Source organism: Indicator indicator, chromosome 19 (assembly GCF_027791375.1).
Source record: "Indicator indicator isolate 239-I01 chromosome 19, UM_Iind_1.1, whole genome shotgun sequence".
In the NCBI taxonomy this organism is placed as follows: Eukaryota; Metazoa; Chordata; class Aves; order Piciformes; family Indicatoridae; genus Indicator; species Indicator indicator.
Window position 1 is genome coordinate 91,481 of NC_072028.1, and position 21,437 is coordinate 112,917.

The window sequence follows — 21,437 nt, forward strand, 5'->3', positions numbered from 1 at the left end:
CTGTCAAGGCCTTTCTGGATGGCATCCCTTCCCTCCAGTGTGTTGATCACACCACACAGCTTGGTGTCATCTGCAGACTTGCTGAGGGTGCCTCAGTCCCACTGTCCATACCACCAGTGAAGATGTTAGATGGCACTGGTCTTGATACTGGCCCCAGAGGAATGTCACTCATCACTGGTTTCCACTCACATATCAAGCCATTGACCGCAACTCTTGTGTGACCGTCTAGACAACTCCTTATCCACCTAGTGGTCATTCCTCAAATTCATCTCTCTCCAGTTTATAGACAAGGGTGTAGTGCAAGTCACCCTTGGGGGTTCCACAAGTCCAGATCAGTATGTATCAGTCTTTGTCATCTGTTTTGTCATATAATTTCAGAGTTTTCCAAATCTTCATGAAGAAAAAAACTTTGTATTTCTTAGCAACAAAATTGAGCCAGTGTCACTTCTGGAAACAGCACCACTTTCCGATGACCTGAAAAAGGTAATGTAAACCTAAGGTGTTCAGTGTAGGGCAGTCATGTCTTTGTAAGGCCAGTATTGTGCCCCAGCTTCAAGTACTAAATGTAGTGATAACTCATGTGGATTGAGGAGTGTCTAGGAGGTTGTTCGTGTAGTTAAATAAATGAAGCTTCAGAGAGATGCTCTAAGAATTGTAAATATAAATTCTGGTTTATTAATCAGTGCCCCAAGTTATGGGGTGAGGTTTTTAATACAAGAATTTATCTCCTCAACCCAGAACTTCCTTCATACTGTAAATTAAGGAGACCTATGAATCTCCCACTGTTGTGTTTTGTTAGTGTGTAAGCACACAGCTTTCATGTGAAATTCCTAATTTCTCTTTCTTGTAGGAACTTACTCGGAAAAAATTTGTGGGCCCTAACTTTACAGAATCTTACTGCTGGCCCCCAGTAGCTCGAGGATGTGATGTACTTGCCATCTCCTGGCAGGGAAATGACCCTTTGGTGTATATTCCACCACTTCTTACACGTTTGCAGTTGGAAAGTTGCTACAAAGCCTTGCCGAAGAGGGATGGTGTATGTGTCTATAGAGTACTAACAGGTTCTCTGTTCAGAAGTGCTGATGTGGAATAATGAGCTAAAAGAGAGTGGCTGTTTAGAGGGTGTGCCTTTAATGTGAACTTACTGTGTCTTGGTGCTTCTTGCCACTTTCTCTAAGCCCTCAGAGGCTCACAGATGGACTGCATGAAGGTGGGAGTCTAAAACTTACTTGTGAAGCAATACTTATGATGTGGCTAATGTCATACCCCTTTAATATTTCATGAAGCTTTGTTTTTAAGGTGATGGCATGTAGTCATCTAATGAAAATTTTTATTAGCTCTTTTAAATACTGCAATTTTATAACTTGTATTAATCACAGAATTACTGAGCTTGTGAGTGACTTCTGAAAATTGTCTGGTACACCCCCAAATAAGACAAGATGATGCTGTTTCTGTTAAATTCTTGAACCTTTTATTGTATGTTGCTGCATGCATCCTTTGTCTCCAGATCACTTTGGGTGTGGTTCCTGGAATCTGTAACATCTGCATTTAGGAGATGCTATGATACTAAAATCTTCAGTGTTTACGTATTTGAAGATCTGTTGCATATTTTAGTTTCACCCTAAATGCTGAAGTAGAACAATCCTTAAGATTCTGAACTCTTGTCTAACACTGTGGTGCAAAATTTTGTACGTGTGTTTTAGCCACTAGCACTCATTTTATGTCCTGGCTGGAAGAAGGCACAACTTGTGTTTGAGCTGCTGAAAACATACAGGACGTGTTCTGGACAGCTGCATCCAATGTTGGTAATACTTGGGCAGAACAAGGAAGCTGGAAGTGTGAAAATACAAGGATGTAAGAGCACTTTTTGTCTTCCTAATTGTGCTTGAAAACACTGTAGGCTGCCTTAGTCTCAGGAAATTGTGAAAGAAGAATCAGAGAATCATAGAGGTTGTAAGGGACCACTGGAGATACCTAGGCTGACCCCCCTGCTAACACCAGCTCTGCTTAGATCAGGTCACACGGGAACGCGTCCAGGCAGGTTTTGAAAGCCTCCAGAGGAGATTCCACAACCTCTCTGGGCAGTCTGCTCCAGGGCAACACCACCCTTACTGCAAAGAAATTTCTCAAGTTCAAGTGGAACCTTCTGTGTTCTAGTTTGTGCTCACTGCCCCTATCACTGGCCACCACTGAGAGAGCCCAGCCCCATGCTAACCACCTCCACGATTTACGTATTTATATTCATTGATAAGATCTCCTCCTAAGGTCTTCTCTTTGCCAAGTTAGAATGTCTGGGTGTGGCCTCACCAGGGCAGAGTAGAGGGGGAGGAGAACAATCTCTCAACCTGCTGGCTACACCCTTCTTAATGCAGGAGACCGTTGGCCTTTTTGGCCATGGAGGCACGTTGTTGGCTCCTGGGGAACTAACCCACCAGCAGACCCAGCTCCTTCTCTGCAGAAGGAAGCGATTTTTACTTTCAAAGCTTTTTAATCTATAAAGCAATTATCTTATTTCTTTAATGCTGTAACTCTGTAGTAAGTAACTCTAAGTGAAGCTTCAGCAGAGGTATTTCACAGTAAATGGTCTGAACAGCTGCATTTTTGGCAGCTGTTTTGTCAGTTCCATAACAATTACTTTTGGGGCAAGGTAGTGGAGGAGATTTACTGGAACAGTGGATTTAGTGGAACATAGATAACACGCCAGTTTTTTGACTCTTGCTGAGCAACACTTTGCAGGGCATCACGAATTCTTTTTACTAGTCTGTCATCCAGTGAGTAGTAGTGGACAAGAAGCTGAGAGGGAACACATCCTGCACAGCTGTCCTAAAGTGATAAACAGTACTGTATAATGTCATGCCCAGGAGGGAAAACTTGAGGGTTGCAGATGATCTGTCTCCTTATTGGATGTTGTCAGTGGTTGCCTTTGCATTGCTTCCCATCTCTTCTTTCTTCAGTTACTGTGGTCTTTTACTCAACCAGGGGTTTTCTCACTTTGCCTTTTCTCTCATCTGTCCCACTGCAGGTGGGGAAGTGAGTAAGAATCTGTGTCCCCCCTAGCTGCTGGCCATAGGCAGCCTGCCATGGTAATGCAGATCTGTGTGTTCTTAAACTCATAACAAATACAGAAGTATTGCAAGCATGTGAGCTTTATTTTGTGAAAACAAACATTTCAGGGACATGTCTGATGCTGTTTTACTATAGATACTTAACATATTCCTAGCTTTTACAGCCTTATTTTTAAGGATTAAAAAGGAGGTCATGCTTCTATACAGATGAAGTGGCATAAATGTCCAAATTTAGGTTTTGAAGTTGCTTATTTTCTTTTAATGCTGTTTTCCAACTTGCTTTTTGTAATAAATTTCAAGCAATTTGTGCAAAAACTTCAGAAGTATGCAGGGGATGTTCCAGAGAGAAGCAGCAGCATAGAAAGAGGAAAAGAACTGTTGGAAGACTTGTTCTACTTACATGCGTTTACTTAAACCACTTGGTTTTAATATTGTTGCTTTGTCATTTTAAGTCTTAGTTGCTAGCTGCAATTTTTGAAGTGGCTGGTTTTGCCAAGGAAACCAGAAATGAGCATAAAGCTCTGAAGGGTTATGTAAAACATACAGCAGTTTGCATTCTTGCCTCCATCATTCAGGTTTAAGAGCCTGGTGGATGAATTCAGATATTCTATTAGTAGATCTTGGTGGTAGATTAGCCCAGATGGTGTGTTTGTTTATATAGACTCAAAAGTGTGTAAATACCTAACCTGCAATGTGTGCTTTATTCCAGTTTTACGCTGGAACTTTTCTAAAGGCTGTCCTCGCATGTATTTAAAGAATTGCGTGCTCTCTGGTTCTGAAGTTCTTCGCTTTGCTTTGGTTCCCTTACTGGAAAATTCAATGGCAACTTGCTTTGTAAACTTCAGACCTCTGAGTCTTTCAAACACTCACTGAGTTCTACCTCCCCAGGTCTTGACTCTAAGTCAGAAAATAGAATGTGGAGTGCTCTACTATTCTGTGTTCTCTAATTTCAAGAGTACACATCTGAAATTCAAACCTGGCTTTCTAAATACAACTGTCATATCCTATGGTGTCTTCTTAATATCCCTCAGGGTGTAAGTTAACTGTGTCTGCTTCCTGCTTGCAGGTGAAGTCATTGTGACCACACCATGCAGCCTCCTGAGACTGTTTGAACATCAGGGGCTGTTACTTTGTCGACTTTGCCATGTAGTTCTTGATGAAATTGAGGTGCTGTTCTCTGATGCTGCTGAGCAGGTAAAGACCCTACACCTTCAGTTTGTGAAACGCTGGTTTGGTGGTTCATGACTTTAACAGAGGCACATGCTAAAAAAAAAATCACTTTAGTGAGCCCCTGTGGTAGAATTAGAAAGAAAAGGAAATTGAAAATAAAAGCTTACCTGTGTACAGTCAGCTGCATGAAACACTGAAAAGGTGGAGCTGTAGTAATCTGAGGTCCAGTCTCCCTGCTCTTGGTTGTATGCACAGGTACATGCTGTGCCTTTGTGATTTCCTGTTGCTTCTTACTCCAGATGCCATTAGAATGCCAGGATAAAAGTGCTCAAAGCAAGCACTTCAGTTTGGGATGTAAAACTTGTGTGTTGCTGTGGTGCTGGTTTTGTCACTAGAAAAAAACAGTGTGTTGCAACAGTATACTTGTCCCTGCTGTTAGATCCTTACTGCAACAGCATAAGAGGATAGCTAAGACATGGGTTTTCTTTCTAGGTTTTTGCTATACTAGATTGTTGCAAGAAAGCCTTTGGTGCTGAGAAGCTGGAGTGCTCCCCACAGCAGATTATTGCTGTTGGAACTCGCTGGCATAAACACATAGCACCCTTAACAGAGGAGTTTATGAACGATCCGTATGTTGTGATAACAGCAGTGGAAGAAGCTTCCATCTATGGAAATGTGCAACAGGTAAACATTTGGGGATGGCATCACTTTGAGATTTTGCTGTTTGTATTGATCAAGGTCAGTAAAAGAGGCTACTGAGAGTTCATTCTGAGTGCATAGTGGTACAATTCTAACTCAGTATTTCCCAGGTGCACTTCCCGCGTGTGAACTGAGGTGACTATTAGAAGACCTGTGCAAGTTAATCACTGGACAAGCTGTAGGTCTCTTATCTTGCTGTGTAGGACAGAGGTGAAAATATTCCCTCAAGTATTTCATCATTAGTGCAAATGTCCTGGCACAACCAGGGGATCAGGTCCAGTCAGCATGGGTTTATGAAAGGCAGGCCCTGCTTGACGAGTCTGATCTCTTTCTACAACAAGGTGACCTGCTTTAGTGGATGATCCAGTGAGACCTGGGCAGGCTAGAGAGGTGGGCAAAGGCAAACCTCATAAAGTTCTATAAGGACAAGTTCAGAGTCTTGCATCTGGAGAGGAGCAGCACCAGGCACTAGTATAGACTAGGGATTGTCCTGCTGAAAAGCAGCCCCATGGAGAAGGAGCTTGGAGGCCTAGTGGACAGTAAGTTCTTCATGGGACAGTAATGAGCCCTTGTAGCTGAGAGCCAATGGCATCCTGCGGTGCAGCAACAAAAGTGTGTCTGGCGGGTCTGGGGAGGTTCTCATCCTTTTCTACTCTGCCATAGTACAACCACCCTGGAATACTGTGTCCAGTTTTGGGCTCCCCAGTTCGAGAGATGGGGATCTGCTGGAGAGAGTCCAATGGAGAGCTATGAGGATGACTGGAGGGCTTGAACATCTCTCCTATGAATAAAGACTGAGAGAACTAGGACTGTTTAGTCTTGGAAGGAGAAGGCTGAGGAAGGATTTATCCATGTCTATAAACATATGAGGGGTGGGTGTCAGGATGAAGGTGCCAGGATCTTTTTGGTAGTGCCCAGTGATAGGACAAGGAACAATCTGGAATGTGGGAGGTTCCAGCTCAACACAAGGAAATCTCTCTTTGCTGTGAGCGTGATAGAGCCCTGGAGCAGGCTGCCCAGGGAGGTTGTGGAATCTCCTCCTCTGAAGACTTTCAAAACCTGCCTGGATGTGTTTCTGTGTGACCTGCTGCAGATGACCCTGCTTTGGCAGTGGGGTTGAATTCAATCTCCAGAGGTCCCTTCCAGCCCTTACCATTCTGTGAAAGCCTGTGGACGTCAGGTACCTGGACTTCAGAGTAAGGCCTTTGACACAGTTCTCCACAGCATTCTGCTGGACAAACTGGCTGCCCATGTTCTCAACAGGCACATTCTGTGTTGGATCAGAAACTAGCTGGTTGGCCAGGCTTAAAGAGTTGGTGGTGGATGGAGTTCAACTCAGTTGGCAGCCTGTTACTAGTGGTGTTCTCCAGGGTTCAGTATGGGGGCCAGTTTTTAGTTAAAGAGTATTTGAGGTGATGCAGCGTGCTTGTGGAGTGTGAAGCTTTTTTATTGGTACTTGAAAATGCCACAGTTAAAGAATGATTGTTACCTAAAATGAAAGCAAGTAAAAATCTTACTGTGGGATTTTGGTTATGGGATGGATTTTATTTATGCTTCTGGAAGCTGTCCTAAGTTACATTCCCGTTGTGAGAGTTGTCTCTTCTGTAAGTTTTACAGAAGCCCTGCCGCTTACCAGAGCTGCTGCTTGTTGGATTCTCCTTGGTGTTAACTACTAATGCTCAGTGCTTACTAAAAGGAGTTCCATAGTAAAAGATGTATGGATTGCATGATTTGTCAGCCTCCTGGGTTTTGTGTACTTCTAGGTCGTGCAGCCTTGCATGAACAGTGAGAGAACTGCTGTGTTACTCAAAATACTGGGGTGTACCCCCAGTGATCTTCAGAAGGTACTGGTGTTCACTGATTCTGTGAATGAAGCAGAAATGGTTCATGAGGTAAGAAAGTATTTAAATTTACATAGGTAAATAGTGCCTTGATTCTTAAGATGAAACAAAGATATCATGGTGTAGAGGAGGAGCATCAATTCGGGAGTTAATTATTTCTGCAAAAAATAGCCCCAACTCTGCCCATCTGCCATTGAGAAGACAGCTTTGCTGACAGGAATGTCTGGCATAGGATGCATTCACTGCCAAATTCGAAACTACATTGTCTGTCAGGTGGGAGCTTCGAGTTGGATCTAAGTGGCTTTCTGTCAGTTTTCATTTTTTTTTTTTTCATTTTTAACTGTTTTGAAGAGTGGCAGGATGGATGGGGGAGTGGGAAAGGGGGGAAGGACTTAAGCCACCATGCTAAGAAGTTCTTTTCTGTTGCTTTCTACTCTGGAATAGTTGAAAATGTAGAGGGCTGTTTCTCTGGTTTGAAGAAACATTTTCTGTCATCTTGTGGAAGCCTACTAGGATTCTGTGAGGCATCAGATGCCATGGCATGGGGGAAGATGGCATCCTTAACGTGTATTTACTTAGACTGGCATAAAGCTGCTTTGAAGTTACCTGCACTAGAGCATGCTCCAGTTTCTCAGCTTTCTTGGAGGATTGTGTACTCCATGCTTAATGCAGAGACTAAGAAGGTGGTTTCCTGCCGTTGTTTTCCTTCTTCAGATACTGTAGCAATAACAACACAGGAATAGAAGAACCTCTATTTCCATGTTGCTTTGGTTATCCAACAGAGGAAAGTAAGAGGAGCACAATCTGATTTGGCTGGGAAGCAGTTCAGTTAAGCCTGGATAGGGTGATGTGGATGATGGGGAGGAGGCAAGCTATAAGGATGTTACAATTAAAACCTTTAGTTACAGCTTCAAGGATGGGATAAGCGAAAGGATATGTGGCTGGATTGGTCAGATGTCATAAGAAGAGATATGTCAGTCCTTAAACATGGGAATGTGTTCCTTCCCAGAGGCTGGAGTAGATTCTGTGCTATTTAAAGATTTCTTATGTAAATCTTAGCGTATCAGGAATCTTTAAACTTTGATAGTTGCTAAGGGAAGGAAATTTGGTTTAGTCTCGTGACGTTCTAACGCATTTTCCATTAGTATTTGAGGGTTAATTTCTTCAAAGCATGTCCAAACCATTCCACCACCACTTAAAAGAGAATTCATTGATGCTAAAAAAAGTACTAAAGCTCTTCATAGTAATCCTTGTCTATACTGACTTCATATATCCTAAATTGTCTAAAGAATATTCTAAGAAGTTAGTTCCTTAGACATGCCAGCTTACCAAATAAGTAAGGCTCTTGTAGTGGTTCATTTGTGAACCTTGAACTCGAGAAATACCTAAACCCTGAGAATACTAAGTTCATGAAGTTCAGTGAGGGATTTTTAGTGCTTTTTCTGAGAGACTAAATCGTGAGCCTGCTTGGTATTGTATGATAGAATCCATTTGGAATAGAGAACACACCTTAATGGTGCAAAAAGATCCAAATGGAATCTGGGCTTTGTCAAACACCTGTTAAATGTATTAATGCATAGGAATCTCAGCTTTATTAGTTTTCTTTTTACAGGGGAAATTAGTAAACTTGATCTCTAATTTTCTTTTTTTCATATAAGCAACTTAAATTTCATAAAGCCTTTTGCTTGGCTCTCTTTACAATAGCCAAGGTATACTAGATACTAAATTAGAGACACTTTTATTAGAGCAGTTCTTGCTGTATGGAAAGAATGTGTAACTTCTTACTTTTTATCAAGGCACTGAAGAGCAGCTCAATAACTTCCTTGAAAATACATAAAGAGAGCAAATTTAATTTCAAGTATACGTTAGAGCAATGGACGAAGAAGAATAGCTCTGGCACTCGTACTGTCTTAGGTGAGCATTTTCTCTCTGTCTAGTTGTGATTTGTCTAATGGTGACTCAACTTTCAGGGAATTGCCACGATTTCACAATTCCGTGATACCCACAGAGGGCATATTTTCAGTTTGAAGTAACGTGAACTCTGAAGACTTACTGTTGTCATTTCCTATATGTTATGGTAGAATTTTATTTTTCAAGTTGTTTGTAGTAGCAAAAACTCTAACCTAGTTTCAAGCTTAATCTTTGTTTTGTATGTCAGAAGCGAGACTGACTTAAGTCTACCTTGTAGGTTCATACCAATCTGTTAGCGTTCCGGTATTCCTTCAGATGTTTTCTGTCTTACTCCTGTGAAGTAAATAGTAAATAAATTTGCTGTAGGCAAATCTATTTACACCTCATGTCAGTATCCTGGAATAGAATTGTGCTAGATTAGTAGAGGCTAAGATAGCATGCTGTTTCTGCCATGTGCTTGACTGAAGAAACGCCAGTGCCTTATGTAAGTGTATTGAGAAAATACCTCTCTCCATTCTGAAGTGAATGGGTGGGGAGAAGGGGGTAATACAATACTTCTCATGGTTCAGATATTACAGGTATCTCATCTGTGTGTATAAAACATCTCCTCAGTTTTAACAGATGATTGCATGCAGTCGTTGGGAATTACAGATGCAACTTGTGTGATACATTTCAGTTTGCCTTCCCCAAGAATCCTTGGTCAGCGTCTACACAGCATGTCTGACAGCTTCTGTAATGTGGTAAAGGTATGACTGAATCTTTAATGGGTGGCTGTTACATTTTGTTATAAGTGGTGGATACATTAAAAGTTTTTTTTAAAAAAAAATTTTAGGAGGCTTCTGTAGCTCAGGAATACACAAAGGCAAGGTCAGTAATTCTACTAACGGAAAATAATGAATGTCGTGCACTTGAGATCCTGCAGTTTTTGCAGCATGCAGGAGCTGAAATTCCACCAGAACTGCACAGTTTTACTGCCAAGATGCTGGAAGCTGAAGAAGAAAAGAAACTTTCAAGGCCACTGTGTGCCTATCTTAAAACATTTGGGATTTGCAAGTAAGGAAATACCAAGTTTTTTGACACTCATGCTGACACAGGGAGACATTGTTTGCCTTGAATGATGACCACTTGTACTTACTTGATGAATTTTACTGCTGGATACTTCTATTCAAACAAGATTTTCATAATGACTGGAAGTTTTTTCTGTTCGTTGTTCCATCTATTCCATGCTTCTTAGGTGCTTCTATTGGCTGTTATGGAAACTAGTCGTTTACAATCTGGCATAATACCATAATTCATTGTAACTCCTGTTGAGGTGTACTGGAGGGAACTTGAGGCCATTGATTGGATTTAGTACTCTGACAAAAATGGCACAAAGTTTGTGCCTCCTGTCCCTCCAGAGTGGGGACACAGATGATTTCTCTGAGCTGTAACTTAAGTAGCAGGCTTGAAGGAGGAAGCTGAAGTGTTCCCAGATATGATTTCTAGTGTAGGTAATTGTTGTTGCAAGTAACAAAAAATGCTGTGTTGGTGTCTGCTTTACTCTGAAAGAAGTTTTCTGGTGTTTCTTGTTTTAACAGCTTATTGGCTGTTTGTGTAACCATCAGTCATTGATGATATTGAGACCGAAATTCGGTATTGATGGATGATGAAATTTTGTGTTTAAAGCTGTTGTAACTCATGTCAAAATAGTTTGCAATGGAAAAACCTTTTCTTACTACATAGGAATAGAACAACATGTCCAGATCGTCATCAGATTAATGTGCAAATAGATGTTGCCCAGAATATCTTGGATGATAAAATCACCCAGCTGCCTGGATGTGTGACAGTGAGTCATTGTTCTTTGTTGGGGGGGGGGAGGAGGCAGGGATGCTGAGAAGATGGGTCTGAAATAGCTACTTTGCCCATTACCTTCTTGTGACACTCCCTTTCTGCCTGATCAGTGAGCTCATGTTGATGGGTCTGAATTCAGAACCTTTGACCTACATTCATCTGTTTTTGGTGCTGGATTTGCCAGAACTAGTGGATAGATTTATTTCATGACGGTCCTGTTAGAAACTTGTGCTTACTTGTGGTGCATTCAAGACAGCAGTTGTGGCCTCTTCTATTTCCTCATCTGCTGTCTGCAGACCCTGGGTGTCTATCTTGCAAATCAGCTATCACTTTAAGTGTTTGCTTCCTTTATTGTTTGCATCTCCGTATAATGTTTCCTTTCTTTAAGAACCTCAAGTCTCATACTTTTTTAGGGTCTTATTAAGTGGAAATGGCTTTTCTGGTCCTCTTCTGTCCTGCTGGCCTTGCCTCATGCCAGAGTGAGGCTTGACAGAGCTCTGGGCAACCTGAGCTAGTTGAGGATGCCCCTGCTTACTGCAGAGGGGGTTGGACTGGATGACCTTTGGAAGTCCCTTCCAACCCAGACCAATCTCTGATTCGATGCACTACTTCTTCTCTAGATATTTTTGTCCCCTTCTGGACTGTGGGCAGTTAGCATTATTCGGACTCTTATTGTAGACTCATAGAACGCTTTGGTTTGGAAGGGACCTGTAAAGGTTATCTAGTCCAACCCTGCTGCAACAAGCAGGGATGTCTGAACAGATGAAGCTGTTCAGAGCCACATCCAGCCTGACCTTGAATGTTTCATGGAGTGAAGCTTCTACCACCTCTTTGGACAGCCTGGGCCAGTGTTTCACCTCCCTCATGGTTCAAAGTTTCTTCCCTATACTTAGTCTAAATCTACCCAGTTTTTAGTTTAAAGCCTTCACTCTCTGTCCTGTCACAGGAGTCCCTACTGCAAAAACTGTCCCTATCTTTCTTACAGGCCTTCTTTTAAATATTGAAAGGCCACAAAGTAATAGTTCTTAATCCTCTGAAGCGTGTGACTGCAGCAGCATCTCTTTGGGTTTACGTTTTCTTAATGTAAGGAATCATCCAGTCCTTTTTTTCTCTCATGTATTTTGTGCTTTCAGATCCTGCCTCTCAACGTTGTAAATGCAACAAACTACTTTGGCCGAATAGTAGACAAAGAAAAGGACCAATACACAATTCTTGCTGAAGAAATGAAGGAGTATTTTGAGAAACCTAGTAATAAAATTTCTGCTACCACTGTGCAGAAGCTAGGGTTTTATGGATTGTGTGAGCAAGCACTTTTTCACAGGTAAAAACACTGGGGGTTTAAGTTAACTCATACGCACTTTTTTATGCAAAGTACTTTAAAACTTTGACTGTTTAGTTAAAAAAGTGCCAGCCTACCCCCAAACCCAGCAAAATCGCTGCTATTCTGATCATCCTTTAAAAGGTATCACGTGCTCTTTAAGTTGCTGAATGGAAAACAGAACTGCCCATGTGTGCACAGATACTTTGCTATGAAAATGTCCTTTTTAAAGTAAGTAGGTAAAAAACTTGTAATAACTGACTATACAAATAATCATTCCCTGTTTCCTCTCCTACTGTATCAAGGGTTCAGGTAGTAGAGATTTCACCAAAAGAGGAAGAAAACTTGGTCTTCAATGTCAAAATTAAATATATAGATGAAGGCAGAACAAGTCAAGTTCAGAACTATCATCTGCTTCACTTACCTGCAAAGTTTCAGTGTCTTCCACCTCAGGCTGTGGAATTTGTGCTTTGTAGAGTGAAACCCATTGATAATGAGCTTGAGTGGAATCCAAAGGTAATATTTATCACAATTTGCCTGGTGTTTCCTTTGTTTTTTATTTTCTGTGTGTTATCTTCTACAAGAAAACTGCAGACTTACTGATGGCTTTTTATTTCTATTGGCCTAGATTCTAAGAAGTCTGTTTTCTTTTTTGTTTTCCTACAAAATAATAAAGTGAAATTTCTGGGATTTTCTTCTCTATAACTTAAGTGGCTTCTTCCAGAACAAGTTATTGCTGCTTTTGAATCTGTGGGGAGCAACAGGGGAATGGTAACCCTTGTAAATTGATCTGTATCTACCTGTTCTTCTGTCAAGGAGGTTCTTCCTTTAAAGGCTAACACTATTTTGACCTACAGTAACATTTGGGTATTCCAATAGTTCACTCCAAACTGGCTTTATTTACTGAATGCTCTTCATTGTTATGCTCAGAAGATGGTTTCATTATAATTAAAATAATGGTGAAGTTTGTTGGCATACATCTCAAGTGCAGTGAAAACTTGTTTTTCCTAGGTAACTCATTATATTAATCAGAAAATTAAAGGAAAACTGCATGAAGCAAAAATAGTACATACCTTGGGAAATACAGCCTGGGTTGACCCAATGGTAGGTATAGAGTTATGCCTCGTGACAAGAGCACCCCTTCTTTTCTTGTCTGCTGTCCCTGTTTTGATTTTGTTCTATGTGATACTCATGTAATACTGTTTGTTAATTTACTGTGGTGGAGCACTGGAACGAGTTGCTTAAAGGGTGTGGTGTGGCCATACTTGGAGATGCTCAGAAGCAATCAGTACATGGTCCAGGGCAGCTGCTTCTAGGTGACCCTGCTTGAGCAGGGGAGTTGGACACAGAACTAGACCTCCAGAGGTCCCTTCCAGCCTTAACCATTCTGTGGGTAAATATGTATGCTTGTGTGTAGTTGGAATACGTGACAGAGTAAAGCCTGCCCTATAAATCTGGGGAGCTGAATGTGCACCAGTAACAGAGCTGTAAATGTCAGACTGATTCACAGAGTTACTATGAAAGGTTGTCTTAGTTCAGAGTTAGTTTTACTCTTAAGTCTGTTTTGCAAGTTAAAAATGCTTTGAAGCTTTCTTCCTTAACTTTCTTGATCAGAATGAGGAGAATGGGTGCTCTTGTTCTTTCTCTTGCCATTGTTTTTTCATGTTCCTTATACCAGCACAGGCTTCGTGTTTGTGCAGACCAGTGCACTCTTGTCTGTTTTCAAAAGCTGAATTTCTTTCAGCATTGTTGTTATCAAAGGGATCTCACAAGGTGGGTTGTGGGGGATTTTGGTTTGGTTTTGCGTGTTGTTTTTTTTTTTTTGTGTGGTGTTTTTTTGTTTTGTTTTTTTATCACCTGGACAAATTCATCAGAAGGGTCTGCCTGAATTTCAGGACTGCGATGTGTTATTTGTGTCTGTCTGGTTGGTCTTGCTAAAGAGTACAGTAAGCACTTCATGTGCCTTGGAATGTATCATGCTGGTTTTTAGCTGACTTTTCAATCAGCTGAAAAATTAAGTGGAGAACGAAAATTATCTGGAAGCAATGATTTTTAGTAGCTTCTTTTCCTGTATGGTGTATCCCAATCTTTCTCAGATGTCTGGTTTTAGTTTTGTTCAGGGTTTTTCCTACTGTGTTCCCCAGCAGTGTTATTTGGGTCTGAAAGTTACTCTGTTTACTTTATTGCTATCTTGATTCTTAGAAGTAGCTGCTAGTCATGATCTCCATGAACAAGAGGGAGTTAACTTTGAAAACAGTTAAACATGGGTATGTTCCTGCTTGAAAATCAGAGAAATTAAATTGCTTACAGGTGTAAATAAATGGGGGCATGATTAAGGTTTTGCTTAAGGACCAGTGTAGAAATGGAGTGTGACCAGTGATGAACAGTGGCTTCCATGGAGTATGTTTTGTAATTCCAGGTCCGGGTCACCAGGATTCCTGCTTTGAAGATAACCGTCAATGAATACAGCGTTCGAGCTGAGATCTTGTCTACAGGTCTGGGAGCTGACAATCCCGAACACATAACACAGCTTCAGAAGTTGTGTGGACACATGAAACTATTGGATTGTGCAGAAAACTTGGAGCCTTTGTAAGTGTTTACAGTTGGGCTTTTATTTGGTGGTTTGTTTTTGTTTTTTTTTTTTGTTAGCATGTACTTTAATAAGAAAAAATCTCTTACTTAACTGACTATTTTGGGGATTAATGTTCCTGAATCAGATTTTTTTCATTTAAACACAGACAATAGTGTTTGTGATATATATCTGCTTTCCTTTAGCCACATAATCATGGGCAGAAAGTTCAGGAAAATGCTAAAAACTGGTATTTGATGCAAACATATGGAGTCTGGAGTCTTCTGTTACACTTAGTGGCTTTTTCGAGGATTTAACCAGTACTTACTACCAGTCAGTACAATAGAGCATGTTGTTAGTGTTTGTACAGCTGGAAAATAGAAATACCTTACTTTAAAAGCACTAGTGCTGTGCGTTTAATGAGTATGGCTGCTTGATGTTTCCTGCAGTAACAGCACTGTACTTTTTTTCTCCTTGCCTTGTAAACTTTTAGAACTGAGTAAATATTGTATGTACTCACTTGTTTAAAAGTGCTTATTAACAAGACTCTTGTAACTTTTTTTTTTTCCTAACCTCTGTGTGGCACCTTATTCAGGAGATTCTTCTAGCTGCTCTTCAGTTTGGAAAGATGTCACTGAAAATGTAATTCAAATGTTGTTCTGTGGTAAAACAAGGTTTTATTGAATATTTAAAAGGAAGAGAGAAATCTCAAATATTTTCTTACCTCTGAAGTATTGCATCATAAAGAAGAAAGGTTATTGGAATACCAGCATGGGCACCTGTTGTCTCAGGGTTGGGCAAGCTAATTAAAACTATTGTCTCTGTGACCTAGCTGGTCAGGAAGATGAGGAAGCCTAACCCACTCCATAGTCTGTTTCCACCTTAGACTGAGGTTCCTTCATTTCTATCTAGAACTGTGCCACAGTGTAGTCTTAGCGGAACAATTTGATTTTTTTCCCCATGTTTTGTTCAACGTTACAAATCAGTTTGATTTTTGAGGTTGCAAACAGCATTTGCACTGTTGATGTTTGAAAGGCTATTTCAGATTTTGTTCCTTACAGAGGACTCTCAAGCACTGAAGTTTCTGCTACCTCAAGCACAACCTTTTTGAATTTATTTCGTCTTTCATTCTGTTAGTCAGTAGGAACATTGGTAACCAAAGTATGTAATGGCAGAGGACAGCTAACGTCTGTGGTGATGCTCTGTGCAATAGTTATGTCTCAGATGCCTGTAATGCAGCTCTTGGGTCACTTTCTGCAGGCTTCCTAGATCTGATACTGCTGTTCGCATACTCAGTACTGACTGCAGCCTTGTTTAGTAAGGTGGTACTTAAATCAAGGGAACTCAAAGGAGCTTTCCTGTAAGGTGGGGTTGAACTGAGCAACTTGATCTTTGAGGCAAGATTAGGTTCTTGCAGGTCTGAGGTTCACAAAGCTCTATTCAGTAAATCATAAGAGATTGACTTTGTGAAGTGTTTGAGTCCTTTGAGTATATGACACAGAAATACCTTGTTTAAAAAAATTACTATATGTTGGATTTTCTGTGCTGTATTTTACCTACCCTCAATGAACTGAGTTGAAATTATTTTTGAAAAGCTGACAAGTATTTTTTTAAAGGTACAAGTGGTTAAAGTTATCTCTCATTTAAGATTAAAGTCATCTTATTAACTTACTTCTAAAAGTAATTAAGGTAAGCAATGTCAGTTTGGACTAAAGATGGCTGCACAGGTCTTCAATACTAAATCTTCATTATGGATTAATTTAAAAGTTGGTGTTTTTGCAGACCGAATCATGGGGTGATGGCTTACTAGACTGGCTGCAGTCCTCTTAGGCCCCTAGGTCTAATAGGAGAAAGTCTTTTTCGTTGTTGCAGGTGGCTCTGTTTCAGAAGCAGCACAGCTGCATTCTGCTCAGTCACATGTTGCTGGAGACTTGGAGACTGCAGAGCCTCTAGAGGGGTCATGGTTCCCACCTCTGAGCTCTCAAGCAGGCTGACTCTTGCCATGTTTCCTGAATCTTGAGTCCAACTAGTGAAGCTTCTAGCTGTACAGCTGGGAAGCCAGAGGTCTCTTGCTTAATGCGTGAAGACCTTTGAGTATTCTGAGCTGTTTTACGTTTTCTAAATCAGTATGAAATATGATCCAACCCCCCTAAACCTACTGGAATCCATTGTGAAAGGCCATCATTTTTCTGTCTAGGCCTATCACACACAGCAAGACCAGCAGACTTTTATGATGCAGAGGGAAGAGCTGGTACTGTCGGAATTCTGAATGTTCTCCTAACTTGAATTCTGTACAAATGCTTCTTGCTGAGTCACTGAATTTCAGCACCCTTGTGGTGAGACTTGTTTTGCTGGAAGCGCATCATGTTGTGGGTTGAGTTAAAATCTTCAAGTGAGTTTTCCATCATGATTAGGAATCCTTTAAATATTAAACATACTTAAACCCTTTCATTTGAAAAATATCTTTTTCTGTGTTTAGAGGCATAAAGGAGGGTACAAGTGGTCCAGAAAGCACATCCAGTCCTCAGAATGTGTCAATACAAGAAAAATCTACTGAAAATTGTAATTCTTCTGGAATTACTGTTGGGAATAATTCATCTGGTAAATCTTTCCATAATTTCCAGAAATTGTAAAACTCTGATTAAAGTTAAATGCTTAAATGTTTCAGGCTGTAATGAAAACATCAATATTAGTTGTTTCATCTCTGAAACTGGAGTAAATTTCGGAGGTGACATCTTTCAAAATAACGTCTTGAAGCTGAAAAAACCTTCACTTGACCTGGGAAAATGTTCCTTTTTTGGTGTTTGGCTGGCGGTTGGGGCTTTTTGCTTGTTTGTTTTTAATATTCCTATACAAACTATAGTACTCTAAGGTAAAATTTGCAGCTGAATTTATTAAGTGTATTAGATCTCATCGAAGAGTACCCCATAAAAATTTTGGATTGTCTTGTAGCAGTAGTCTGATTGCTAGCAAGTTATTTTATGAATGGGTGTTACGGAAGTACCTGGCTTCTGTAGTGTACATAAATACAAAAAACGTTTCTGAATTTCTTTTTTTAGATGGTGTAGCTGAAACTAAGGAAGCAGAAGAGATGACTCTGCATCAGCGTAAATGGTATGGAAATTTGGAGTGATTTATACCCATGCTTGCTTTGTAATGTGAACTGCCAAATCATTCTGACCGAGGTGGTTTGTGTTCTAAGTAGGTATAGTGCAGGTGGAAGTGTTCTCTTACATCAGTGTTGCTCTTGAGACAGCAACAGTAATTGGGTACAAATATGTACACCTACCATCTTGTGAATCCCTGAAGAATTTCAAATTGCTTACTCCTGAAAGCTAGCTTTATCAGTTGAAATGGGATGATATCATTAGACACCGTTAATACTAGGAAGTGCATTAAACACTTCAGCTCAGTCCATGGGTATAAGCTCTGACTTGCACTTGCCTGGACTATGTTTTAACCAGACTGTCCTATCTAAGGTGTAAATTGTAACTCCTACCCTTCTGGCTCTATGTATTGGTGTTTAATGAGACTAATCAGTTTTGTGTCTCTCCCCTTAACCTGATTCTGTTCTTACTTGAAAATTAAATACTTGAAGTCAGATTCTATCTGCAACCCAAAGTTATAGCCTGTTCCCTTTTTCCTTTGTTTTTGTTTAAAAGTGTCTGTTATCCTTGTTCCTTTGTGGATATGACAGTTTCTGCTGATAAATAATTTAAGTATGCAGTAGAAATGAATGTCAGTTTTATGAGTATGCTGAGGGAAATCTTAAGTGTGGTTTGTGGGCAGCATCAACAGATGGGAAACTGGGAAGCTTTTCAACTTCTTACACACTTCAGGGCTAGGCAGTGTTTCCCTTTAGTGACTTTTCTTCTACCTGTTAATGCTAGTTATGGGTGACTAACATTTTCTTGTGCAAGTACCAGAAGTAGTTTGTATTGTAGGCTATTGGAAAAGTTCTTGGTAGGGTAATTGAATCCACTTGTATCTTCTTCTCAGGCCTGCCTAGCGCAATTTAGGATCCTCTCACATTGAGGTATGGCTTCACTGAGTTAATGAGAGTTTGGTTGTGACTGGGGGTGTAAGAGAAGTAACTTGTGAATAGAATTGGTTTCACTGGTTGAAACCATTTGACGTTTTTGGAGACATCGGAGGCATAACAGCTAGAGAATAAGCAGTTAAAAATCTTGGAGAAGTGTCTTTGTGTCTGCAGTCAGTTGAAATTATTACTTTCAAAGGTTGGTCTTGCTGCTACCTCTTCCTTTCAGGATTAGTCTACAATAGCCTCCTCAAATGGAGCACTAAGTTGGATTTTTCTGGATATCAGAGTCAAAGGAGTGTGTCTCCCCACCTGAACTAGTAGAAGCGTTTCTCCAAAGACTGAGATTGCAGAGCTTTTGTAGCCACTTGACTGACATCCTTGACATTGCTACTGCTATACAGAGTGAAATTGTGTGATAGTCTTAAGCTGTACCTTCAAAAATTTCCACAGATCTTGAACAGAAAGTAGTACAATGTAAATAAATTGCTATTGGATGTAAAAAGGAAAATAATGATAAGTTCTAACAATCCATTGGAGAGATAACAAACAAACTAGTAATGAAAACTGTCTTTCTCTCTTTTGGCTTCTTCACTCTGGAAGACACTAACTTGCTTCTGCTTGACCTTGGCTGTGTTCTTTGTTTTGGCTGAGTATCCTATCAAAACAATTCTCTGCTCTTTTCTCTTGTCCCTTTGTGTCCAGGTGGGTAAGAAGAGGGGGAAGGGAGTAGGAAGTTATCAGTAGCTTCCCTGGTTTTGGGCTGGAGGGAGCGGGGGGTGTCCTTGTGATGTTTATAAATTGTAAATACCTGTAAATATTTGTGAACAGTGTGTATTTTGTACATACTCATTGCATTTCATTGTAGTTCTGCTTGTAAATAGATCTTCATTTGCTTCCAACCTGAGCTAGTCTGGCAATTTAATGCTGGGGGGAATTTCAACCCACCACAAATTGTTGTAGCTGAGTACACCTACAGGTGTTGAGACTCAGGTGTTGTTTGTAATCTGATGGGAAAGTTCTGGCTCTGTGTCTTGTTCTCTGCTTTGGAAAAAATCCAATTTTTAATAATTTTTTTAAATTTTAGCTTTTATCCAGAAATAAAGTGGTTTCAAAATGAAGAGACTGTTACAGTGAAGGTAAAAATAGCGAGGGCAGCTGACTGTAAATGTGAGTTCTCTAAAGAGAAGGTGGTTTTCAGGTAGGTTTAAGAAATTTAAGATGAATAAACAAAATGCTGGAGTGTTGTCTTGCATTTAATGCTTTTAAACTTTCTTGTAACAGTGCTTGTTCAGGAGACAAACTTTATTTGGCTGATGTGGAGCTACATCGATATATACTTGCAGAAAGGTCTACCTGTGTGATTAAGGATAAAGAGGTTATTATTGTTCTCACAAAAGAGAAAAAAGGAGCATGGTGCAAATTACCGAAGAACAAGGTGAAGGGGAAATTAACTAGAGTTAATGCTACAAATGTATTTGTGTCAGCGCAGGTGTTTCAAAGAGTGTTTTTGTCAACAGAATCCTCATGTGTCCTTTGATTTTGAACACTGGGAAGAACTGGAAGATGAAACCCCTTTTCCAGTTGGTGAGGAATTTTCACGTAGCCTTTGTCTGGAGTGCTCCTTTCAGACAGGCTTAGCTGGCTTGCTCCCATTCTCTGAAAAGAGAGGGCCTTGTCTTTCCTCGCTCTACAACTGTCGTACTTTGTGAATTACTTGTAGGTAAGGAAGAACTGTATTGCACTGCTACAGTACCTGAAGAGCTGAGTGACTACTCAGAAGACAGTGGAACAGAAGATGATGAGTAATTTGGAGATGTCTTTTCCTCTGAGAAGAATTAAACTTCAAAGTAGTATCTTTTGCATGACTATTTACACTAAAATTGACAAAATTAAGCATGGAGGTAGCAGAACTGTCCTTTATTTTAGGAGGAAAAGAGTGAGCAAACTCCTTACCTTTGGGCTCTGGGAATCTGAAGTACTCCATAGAGGTCCAGCATGCCTGCATTCCTCTGTTTCAAAATGGTTGCTTGGCTTCAGTGGTCAGGTGTGCCATCCAAACAGTAAAACACAAAGATCAAACTTGAGTTGTGAAACAGTTTAATTTATTTGTAATTGCAGAGCTGCTAGTTTTTCTTTTGAGCTCACTCGCTGTGTCAGGAACAGTTGGCAGTTTTTGAGCTCTCACAGGTCCTGAGATGTTGATTTTTCTGCCTCACATTCATAGTTTTATTTGGCAAGCATGACACTTGCCAGTTCAGCATCAAGAAACAATGCCTCAAAATATGTTGGTGTGGTGTGAAATACTGCCACAGTGCAGCTCACTGCAGCATCTTCTGTGGGATGCTGCAGTATTTGTTTTGCTTTTGATACTGTCACTTCTCATGAATGCTCTCACTTCATTCCCTCTCATTTATCTAAATTTGCTTTTCACTTTGAAAGTGAACAATAAAATCCTGTCTGTTTAGCTCTAAGGCTTTTGCTTTTAAAATACCATGTTTCAGTAAATCTGCTGATTTGTGCATATCCAGAAATTCTTGCAATTCAGTAGTAATTTTTGATAATCTAGTATTAGTTATGATAGCAGGTGAACCACATCCAGCCTCCCTCACCTTCCCTATTGCCCTGACACAACAGATCTGGGGCTCTGGAGCTTGAGGGCCAGGCGAAGGGGGATGTAGGTGAAGGTGTTGCCTAGGGATGCCTCATGCATTATGACTGCCTCCCTTAAGAAGGAGGTTGTTGTCACAGGCAGCTGTCTTCTGAGGGGCACTGAGGGTGCAATTTGCGAATCAGACCCATCACTCACAACAGTCTGCTGCCTGCCTGGGACAGCGTTACGGACGTCATCAGGAAACTCCCTAGACTGGGCCAGCCTTTTGACCATTACCCACTGTTGGTTATGCAGGTTAGCAGAGAGGAGGTGGTGGAGAGAAGTCCAAAAACAACCAAAATGTACTTTAGGCCACTGGGGTAATTGGTTGACTCATCAGGA

General features: G+C 40.5%; 1 protein-coding gene across 1 annotated transcript in view; it reads left to right on the forward strand.

Annotated features, from left to right (window-relative positions):
• Window positions 1-20,251, forward strand: part of TDRD12 (tudor domain containing 12) — a 30,207-nt gene extending 9,956 nt beyond the window's left edge. The window contains exons 10-29 of the mRNA XM_054389475.1: window positions 379-483; window positions 851-1,036; window positions 1,704-1,854; window positions 4,132-4,259; window positions 4,728-4,919; window positions 6,698-6,826; window positions 8,572-8,689; window positions 9,299-9,432; window positions 9,522-9,739; window positions 10,409-10,511; window positions 11,650-11,837; window positions 12,140-12,350; window positions 12,846-12,938; window positions 14,254-14,423; window positions 16,883-17,004; window positions 17,463-17,517; window positions 19,530-19,643; window positions 19,727-19,880; window positions 19,963-20,029; window positions 20,166-20,251. Of these exons, the coding sequence (XP_054245450.1) occupies window positions 379-483; window positions 851-1,036; window positions 1,704-1,854; window positions 4,132-4,259; window positions 4,728-4,919; window positions 6,698-6,826; window positions 8,572-8,689; window positions 9,299-9,432; window positions 9,522-9,739; window positions 10,409-10,511; window positions 11,650-11,837; window positions 12,140-12,350; window positions 12,846-12,938; window positions 14,254-14,423; window positions 16,883-17,004; window positions 17,463-17,517; window positions 19,530-19,643; window positions 19,727-19,880; window positions 19,963-20,029; window positions 20,166-20,251 (2,724 nt within the window). The remainder of the gene's footprint in view (window positions 1-378; window positions 484-850; window positions 1,037-1,703; window positions 1,855-4,131; window positions 4,260-4,727; window positions 4,920-6,697; window positions 6,827-8,571; window positions 8,690-9,298; window positions 9,433-9,521; window positions 9,740-10,408; window positions 10,512-11,649; window positions 11,838-12,139; window positions 12,351-12,845; window positions 12,939-14,253; window positions 14,424-16,882; window positions 17,005-17,462; window positions 17,518-19,529; window positions 19,644-19,726; window positions 19,881-19,962; window positions 20,030-20,165) is intronic.
• Window positions 20,252-21,437: the final 1,186 nt, after the last annotated feature.